The 10,004-nt window shown below is 37.6% G+C and overlaps 1 protein-coding gene across 1 annotated transcript; it reads left to right on the top strand.

Moving 5' to 3' along the window:
• Positions 1-300: 300 nt before the first annotated feature.
• Positions 301-6,133, top strand: LOC142166332 (uncharacterized). Its single transcript, XM_075225344.1, has 2 exons — positions 301-607; positions 1,446-6,133. Exons 1-2 carry the CDS (start codon positions 405-407, stop codon positions 1,828-1,830), a joined length of 588 nt encoding a protein of 195 aa, XP_075081445.1. The 5' UTR covers positions 301-404; the 3' UTR covers positions 1,831-6,133.
• Positions 6,134-10,004: the final 3,871 nt, after the last annotated feature.

Below are 10,004 nucleotides of genomic sequence, written 5' to 3'. Positions count from 1 at the left end.
CATTTCAGATTAACCCACTAATAAGACCTATTCGCCACATCCAACACTATTTCAACTCCAATACTATCCAAAGGGTCGTTTTTTCTGATTTTTTAACCTTTCAAGAAACCGAAGAGCTTTTTTCCCAAATTTTCTTGAAGTACAATCTTTGATATGATCCCAACAGATTACTTTGTGTCCATATTAAATGCGCTTCAAGATTAGCAGCACTAATTCTTATTGGCCGGTACTCTTCACTATATTTTTAATGGATAACCTCTTTCCACATAAAGTTACACCACCTTCCTTCCATTAGATCTCCAAAGTCTATTCATTAATTCCAACTACATATATAACCACCAACTGAAAGTTTCTCATCATCAAAACATATCATCTTCAAAAAAATAGATCACCCCAAGTTTTCCATGGACAATTCTCAAATTTATTCATCTATTAGTTGTGAAATACAAATAATAAGAGCAAGAAACGTTGAGCAAATAAGATCCTTAGGAGGCTGTTTGTTTGTTAGATGCTATCTTTCCGCAGGAGAGAAGCAAAGAGTTCAAATAAAAACACAAGAAATCCTATCAAAATCTGACTTGTCATGGAACGAGTCATTCTCATTGGATTGCTTGGGAACAGGGGCGTACGCAGAATTTTTCGTAAGCGGTGTCGATAATTTTAAAAAGTGAATAAATAAACAAATATAACATAGATGCTATATTTAAAAAAAGATTCAATTTATATCAATAAAACACAATATATTATAATATTATAACTTTTCTCAACGAGTTTTTACTTTTTTGAAAATTATTCATAAAGCGTCATAGTACTCTATATATATACAAGGCATCACACAATCTCTCATATTTAAATAAATTTCAAAGAACTTAAAATTTCTTTCATTGCGTAGATATGATTCGCCTCATTGATTCTTTCTTCCAAGTTAAATGAATTTCAGATGATAAACTTGCTTAATTTTGAAAGTTAAAAGATTTTATCTTCAAGAAAAAGAAAAGGAAAGAAAAAGATGTAGCAAAACACATATTTAAATAAGGCATCACACAATCTCTCATATTTAAATAAATTTCAAAGAACTTAAAATTTCTTTCATTGCGTAGATATGATTCGCCTCATTGATTCTTTCTTCCAAGTTAAATGAATTTCAGATGATAAACTTGCTTAATTTTGAAAGTTAAAAGATTTTATCTTCAAGAAAAAGAAAAGGAAAGAAAAAGATGTAGCAAAACACATATAGGAGCTCCTGAGCTTCGAACCCCTTACCTACCCCGTTCATACTTGGCTTCTTAGCCACTAGACCAAGATGCATTTTCTTTGCAATAATGTTCGTTTTATTTTTATAACGGCTATTTATAATATTATAAATTTAATAAAATATATATTTAATTAGATTTTCCGGCGAAGCGGTGTCGGATGACACCGCTTCCGCAAAGGTGCATCTGCCCCTGCTTGGGAAATGAAGAATCAATTAATATGCTCAAGCAAGGAAGTGTAGTCTTCGAACTTCGCTCAAGAAAAGTTGTGCCAGTTTTTGGTAAAGTTGGTGGCTCAAAAATCATGGGAAGGGCTGAAGTTCCATGGAGAAGTGTATTTGAGTCAAAAAATATGGAGATTGTGGAGTGGGCAATTATCATGGATTCAAAGAAGAGAAATTTGCATGAAGATGTGAAGCCTATGGCAGTGCAAATATCAATGAAGGTTGGTGTAAAAGAGACAAAAAAAGTGCAGAAAAATGATAATACCATGGATAAGTGTGGTTGCAATAGTACCATTTTCAGTGCTGAAGATAACGAAGTATTTGCACTTGGAGCTGCTCTAGATGCCTTGTAAGACAAAGACCGCAAAAAATCTATAGTTACTAATGGGGTTTGAACCCTTTAACTCAATTGTGGAAGGCAGTAAATTCACTAAGTGAGCTAACCTTCAACCATACTAAGTTGCCTTAGGGTAGGTCCAGTAGGATAAATGTTTTTTTTTTCGTGACTTAGGCTACTAGCTAGTTTCTTACACTAATGTTTCCTTGTTACCTTCTTTTTGTTAATTTGAAGACGTACGTTCATATATTGTTATGAATCAATTCCAGCCCTATAAAAATATCAACAAACAAATAGCTATTGAGTTGGGAAGATCTATTGGGCCGAGAACAAACAATAGGGTCCGGCTAATTTGGGATACGGGTTGAGCAACGAGCCCAAAAACAATTCTATTAAAAAGAGTAGTGATTGGTGATTTTGGGGCTATTCCTATTGTTGAGAAAAGTGTCTGCTTCTCCTCGTCTCCTATTCTCTAAGTCTAACCTTCTCATCTCCTCCTTCTATCTATCCCTTGTTACTTTACTTCCTGTAATTTCTATTGTAATTCTGCTACTAAGTTGTTGCATCTTGATATTTGAGTTGTAGTCACATTTCAGTCTTATTAATAGAGCAGAGAGCTTTCAGTTATTGTTACTCTGGATTTGAGTTAATTACATTGGTGCTTTCATCGATCGTACTCCAATAGACGAGGTGATACTAGATCGTTTCAGCAGCGGCGACGCAACGGGATGGATTTATCGAGCCGAGCGGTACTTCCACTTCCTTGGCTTCTATGAGAAATATTGGCTACCTCTTCCTTACTTCTACCTTGAAGGCGCTGCCCTCGTTTGGTGCGATTGGCTATATCGAAACAAGTAATTCTATGATTGGAACCATTTCAAGGAGAAGCTGAAGTTGCATTTTCGAGCACCGCCACCTTCACAAGTACGGTACGTATGGCAGATACCCAGGTGTGTCTCGTTCCTTCTATGAGAACTGTTCCTATCTCAATTGCATTTGCCTATGATTTGGATGCTGGACATTCTGAGGCGGACCAAGTGTCCGATAAAAATACATAAAGAGAATAACCACACTCACAAACTGACTCGTCCAGCGATGCCAAGGAATTATTAAATGAATGTATTCATCATGGCGAGGATGGTGAATTTAAAGTGCTGGCAACGTCAATCCTTGCAGAATCATTGTTCAACACAAGGAACGATCCTAAAGGCGATGATGCGTACTCGAATGCCCACTTCATTGCACCACCGATAGTGGTTGATTTAGTAGCTGATAAATCAGCAAGGCTCCCTTTCCCGGTTACTCAGATGCTTGGAGGAAATACTGAAAGCATTGATATTGATTCATTGGATACTATACAACTGAAGGAATCCGCTGACAAGGACGGTGCATGGCTCAGGAATATTGCGGACATAGTGTTTGATAAAAGTCTCGAGCTAAAAATGACCAAGCTGCAATGCCAATTTGCAAATGTGGCGCTTCTTGAGACCGCAAAATATGTTTCCACCGAGATTTTATCTACTCGCTTTGACGAACCAATGGAGAATGAGGGAGTGACTTCACTTCTCATCCATACAACAGTAGCTGATGAAGATTATGAGATTGTCGAGTTTTTCCCTTACATATTCAAACAGCCCTCTTTAACCTTGGTGTTGGATGATTTTAGGGATCTCGCAATGAACTTGAAATATGTCTTACCCACTTGTAATTGGTTTGACACTGGGCAGCATTCTTCAAATGAAGTTGTTCAACTTTATTGACTGCAAAACGATGAAAGGGTTGTCACTTGTATTCAGCACATCGCAAAGGTGCAAGGGATAATGGGCTACCAATTTGTAGTTATGTGGACAGTTGTTTCGCTACTGGGCACATTTTATGGGCTTGCTTTAATATGGTAGAGTTGTGTGTGTCTTCATTACTCGGACAAGTCCAGCTTATTGGTTACCCTCATGGCTTTCAAGTTCTTAATGTTGCGACTGCATCAAGAGGATGCAAACATGTCTCGTGGTGTGTTGATCTCGTAATCTCTTTACAGCTGCAGCACTTCCCGATTAAGTTAATGGTTGTAAAGGATTTATAACATCACACCTTTCGCTATTGCTTCTAGCAAGCGACAAAATGGTTGATTCAACTCCTGCTTGCAGTGAGAGGCTTGACTTCATTGATCCTAGTGCTAAATTCTTTATAGTAACCATTCGCGCAACTGCAGCAGATCTTTGTGCGTGGAATCCAAGAATAAGCTTTAAGTCCAAGTCTCTAACAGGTTATACAGTGAATGGGGAGCCGCTGCTATTGATGGGATCTACTTGCATATTTTTCTTCTTTGCATATGCTACCTCTATGACTCAAGTGTGGGATCCCGGACAACAATGGTTGCATAATCATTATTGGACTTGCTATTTTACTAGGCCAACAACTGATTTCAATGCTGATGCATTAGCCATTTCTCCTCATCTTGGTGTTGTTCTAGATGCTACTGGCAAAGTTCTCAGAGAAATAACTGCACAAGTCCTTCAAGGTGTTATAGTTGGGCAAACTGGGGTAAATCTGAGAGCCCAAGTTACTTTTGCATTGATTGTTGTCTTCGATCCTGGAGGAGGCCCTTCGGATGCACCAATTCTTGAAGATAGCGTTTCTCTAAATCATAATTACACAATCTAGTACAACAACAACAACAACAACAACCCAGTATAATCCCACTTAGTGGGGTCTGGGGAGGGTAGTGTGTACGCAGAACTTACCCCTACCCTAGGGTAGAGACTGTTTCCAAATAGACCCCCGGCATCCTTCCCTCCAAGAACTTCCCACCTTGCTCTTGGGGAGACTCGAACTCACAACCTCTCGGTTGGAAGTGGGGGTTGCTTACCATCAGAGCAACCCCTCTTGTCTTGAAAGCCATAGCTAATTTGTCAATATGCATAGTGCCTCTCACTGTTGATAATTTTTGTTTTCATCAATTGAAAGCAACTATTCACGACATTACCAAGTCAGAATATGGCTTGTCACTTTATGGATTTTATTTCATCATTGAGTCACATTCCGCGGATAGCATTAGAGTTACTTGTCCATTCCTTATTTGAGTCATATTCTGCGGATATTATTAGAGGTACAGGTGCACCAGGTGAGCTGCAGAGAAAAATGAAAGGGAGTATTAATATTGATACCACTGCTTGTTTGGGAAAGTTTGACACTCTAGATATTCACCCTGAAGCTAAGGGTATAGTTGAGTCTATAGTGGAGCGTTTCAGCACTTTGAGTAGGAAATCCAATAGACAGCTAATAAATATGGACCTAAGGATTGTGATACTGGAGAATAAGTGTTGGTAAGGAAATTGTGCTTTTAGATCAAAGAATTGTTGTGGCCCACAGAATACAACTATGTACTTTAAAATATGGGTTTCACCAAGGATACATCTACATTCGTTGTTTTAAAAGCTAGGAGGGATTATGAACAATTCGCATATAATAGCGCAAAGTCATTGTGGCCTTCATTGTGCAAAATCGACGTACCTAGCCTTGAAATCTCTGAAGGCTTACCATTTGATGCATTTGTTGCTTTGCTAGAGGTTCTAGTGGCACAACTTGCCCTTGTTATGGAGGGAGTTCTTCTTTTCCTTTCTACTTGTGATGGAGATGAGCTCGACAACGCAACATATATACCATGGTTTGTGCTAGTCATTGAAGACGTTTCAGTAAACATCATTACCCAAACTACTGTTGCTAGCACATATAGGGCTCCTGGTTTCTTTTTTATATGCAAATGGACTTGCCAATCAGCGGCCTTTGCACCTGTGGATGTTTATATAGCTACAATTAGTTTACCATTATTTTTGGTTAAAAGGCTTCTTGACTCGAACCTTGAGGACAAGGTTCTTATTAAGGACGGGGTATTGTTATGAATCAACTCCAGCCCTATAAGGATATCAACACACAAATAGCTATTCGGCCGGGAAGAGCTATTGGGTCGAGAACAAGCAATAGGGCCAGGCTAATTTGGGATCCGGGTTGAGCAATGAGCCCAAGAACAATTCTATTAAAAAAAGTAGCGGTCGGTGATTTTGGGGGTATGCGTATTATTGAGAAAAGTGTCTGTTTCTCCTCGTCTCCTATTCTTTAAGTCTAACCTTCTCATCACCTTCTTTTATCTATCCCTTGTTACTTTACTTCCTGCAATTTCTATTGTAATTCTGCTACTAATTTGTTGCATCTTGATATTTGAGTTATAATCACATTTCAGTCTTTTTAATATTGTAGAGAGGTTTCAGTTATTGTTACTCTGAGAGGTTTCAATTATTGTTAATAGAGTAGAGAGGTTTTAGTTATTGTTACTCTAAGTTCACTACATATATAGTTCTGTACATCGCCTTCTTCCAAAATGAATCATAACATAATGGCTTCTCTCCCTCTTTTTTTTTTTTTTTTTTTTTTTTTTTGTGATTTAGGCTCCTTCATCAAATTCAGCCTTTTATGAAGATATTGCTTCATGAAAATTAAATGCATAATTATGGATGATAGGAAATGAAAACAAAATGTCTGGAGTAACCGGTACACCCAAGCTTAGATATAGAACTAATTTAGTTTGGCATAAAGATCCTGGAAACGAAATTTGGTATAACAAATATTTGGGAGCCTAGTCGAGGGGAGTAGCTCGAATATTTGCCATCGGATAGCTTTCAATGAAAAATATTCTCTATCATTGAATGGGCAGCTGTTGCAGAGAATATTTGCATTCACAGCCTGTCGTTACATATTCATCAATGGTTTTTTTATTGTCATTTAAGTGGGGCTTGATTCTAGGATCTTGTTTCCCTAGGTATTGCTATAAATAGTGGGCGCAGTAGCCAATGTAAGACACGAAATTCTTAGCAAAACTTATGTTGTATACTACTCTCTGTTTTAAAAGGCAGAATTAGGACTCGTTCGGGACTCGCCCCGGGGCGGAACACTCGTAAAATGCCTTGTGCTTATGTGTGAGGCTTAGTTCCGTCAGACTTACGCCTCGGCCATCGAGGCTTACGCCCCAGGCACGCCCAATGCCCAGCGTACTGGGCTCGCTTAATAGAACATTATGCAATTGTATGTAATTACTAACTTTGTAAATCCTCAAATTTTCTTAATAAAATCTTTGACTATTCAAATTTACTTTTTTCTTAATCATAAATCATTGAGTTGAGAGTATTTTATGTCATAATTAAAATAAAAATTATTGCACGTTATCCACCAAGACTGCTATGATAGTTAATTTTAAATAAATTTTTCATTTAAAAAGTATTTATTTATTAACTTTTATTATGTCTTTACTCTATAATAGTCCATAATTTTTTTTATAACTATTTTTCTAGCTATTAGTTTTTTCACGTTTACGAGATACAATACTTATTAACTTAATAGCTCAGTATTAGCTAGTAACTATTTACAAATAATTAGTTATCATGGTATTGTATGTTGAATTATGTGTCACTTTATTAACTTGTTGAAACTTAAACATAAATGATGCTTGTCACGACCCAAACCGATGGGCAGCGACGGGTGCTTGAGTCCTACCTGTCAAACACCCCTAAGCATGCGTCTAAGATATAAACCTGAATAATATCTACTGAATTACGAGAATAATATACATGAAGGAAACCTGCCCAAAAGGCATATGTACATATACGTGCAACATGTGTAGAGCGAGCCGACAAGGCTGCTATAGACAACTATATACCTCAAAACTGGAAGCCGGCAAGGCCACATGCTATTCAACTAGACATACTGTCTGCAAACCTCTAATAGAAATATAACTGTACAAAAACGGGACTGAGCCACGTCATACCCATATATATACAAATATATCGTACCAAAATCAAAAGCAGCTCCGGATCAAGTGGAGCACGCCAACTCTCGCTGATCAAGGATCCTAAGAAGGGGGCCCGTCAGCTTGCCTAACTGCACCTGCGGGCATGAAACGCATGCCCCGTGAAATAGGGCGTCAGTACACAAAAATATATTGAGTATGTAAGGCATGAAAATCAGTACGTAAAAGACATAGATGAAATATGGAATAAAGAAATTCATCTGTAAATCTGAATAACTTTGTAGATTCTGAAACATTTATAATATCATGCACATGCATATAAATGTCATGTCATGCATAGGTATAGATGTACATAATATCATCAAGCCTCTGAGGGCATCCCACACCGTGGGCAATATCATCAACATATACCTTCTGTATAACTTGGATCATGCAAAAAAGAAAGAAGGGATAGCCTTAATATACCTGGAGTAGAGAAAACTCCATATAATATTCTTGGCGAAGATTGCATCGTACTCTTTTAGAACCGCAAAATTTTACGTTGCTACGATTCTAACAATTTTCAATTGGAATTGAATTTGGAACCGCAAAATTTGGATGGAATTAAGCTTTTGTTCTTTGAAGTATTTTGAACTAGGAAAATGGAAATGTTTCTTACTTTTGAATTAAGAACGTCTTTGATTCTTTTGTCCCAATGAAATGGGATAAGACTTGTAATAAATCTTTACATTATTAAATTCTAATAATTCTTAGATAGCCACCTAGAATTATATGACTACTTAGTTATTTTCTAGGTTTGTGGCTTCTTGCCATGTTTTTTTGGGGAGGAAAATTAATCTTATCTCATATTTTAATAGTTAACTAGGTAATGTTTCGTTACCCGATAATTAATCAATTACCCGTATAATTAAGAATTATCTCAAATTACTTAAAGTTCTACTTATTTTTAATATACTTTATACATCATACTACCGTGGTCATATGGTATCTTGCATGGTATTAGTTCATAATTATCGTTATTATCGCTAGACCCGTATTTTATCCCAAATTGGCCACTTTCAACGAAACTCGTTTTCTTTAATTCGTGTGCCCTTTATCTTTCATGACACTTATTTATCGCTTGTTATAAATAGCGTAAATATGTTAACCTCAAGATAATCTCATCCCCAAGTCTACGTCGATTAACTGAAGACGAAACTTTTAACGTACGAAAACGCGAGATGTAACATCCTTCCCCCTTAGAAACATTCATCCTCGACTGTTTAACTCTCTGGGATCTATATAACCTTGGCAGAGTCGCCTTTGTAACAACGCTACTACCAACCCTTCCTGTAGAAACTCAATAATTTAACGCCACATAGGACCATAATCATCAATAACGACAATGGCCTCACACGGCCAACGACAATAACCAACACAAGAATTTATACACGTACCTTATGATTGTGATGTCCCAGTCGGACCCTTCTCTAGAGGAGGAAATAAGTAGGGATATCTAGACTTCATGTCTTCCTCGGTCTCCCAAGTCATTTCTTCCACATTGTTGTTTCTCCAAGGTATTTTCACGGAGGCTACCTCCTTATTCCGTAGTTTACAGATTTGTCGGTCTAGAACGGTAACCAGAATTTCCTTGTATGATAAGTCCTCTGTAATCTGTACATCACTCATGGGCACCACTCGGGTAGGATCGCCAATGCACTTCCGTAACATGGATACGTGAAAAATCGGATGGACAGACTCCAATTCCGAGGGCAATTCTAACTCATGAGCTACTTGTCCCACTCTTCGAATGATCCTATAAGGACCAATATATCGTGGGCTAAGTTTGCTTTTCTTTCCAAACCTCATCACACCCTTCATAGGTGATACTTTTAAGAATACCCAATCATTAACCCCGAGCTCCAAATCTCATCGCCGCAAGTCAGAATATGACTTCTGATGACTCTGAGCTGCTAATATCCTTTCCTGTATAAGCTTAATTTTCTCTATGGCTTGTTGAACTAGGTATAGCCCATGTAATCTAGATTCTCCAACATTGAACCACCCTATAGGCGACCTACACTTCTGTCCATAAAGGGCTTCGTATGGAGCCATCTGAATTATTATATGTGAACTCAATAAGCAACAGATGATCATCCCATCTACCTTTGAAGTCTATCACACAAGCTCGTAACATATCCTCCAGTGTCTGAATAGTACGCTCAGCCTGTCCGTCTATTTGGGGATGAAATGTTGTACTAAGACTTACTTGAGTCTTTAAGTAGCTCCAACCATCTCCTTTGACGTAAATTTAATTCCTTTTGCTTGAAGATATACTAGAGGCTCTTATGATCCATATAGATATCAACATGAATGCCATACAAATAGTGCCTCCATATCTTTAGTGCATGAAT

This window comes from Nicotiana tabacum, chromosome 11 (genome assembly GCF_000715075.1).
Source record: "Nicotiana tabacum cultivar K326 chromosome 11, ASM71507v2, whole genome shotgun sequence".
NCBI lineage: Eukaryota > Viridiplantae > Streptophyta > Magnoliopsida > Solanales > Solanaceae > Nicotiana > Nicotiana tabacum.
Note: the sequence above shows the minus strand (reverse complement) of the source record. Positions and strands in the feature narration are given on the sequence as shown.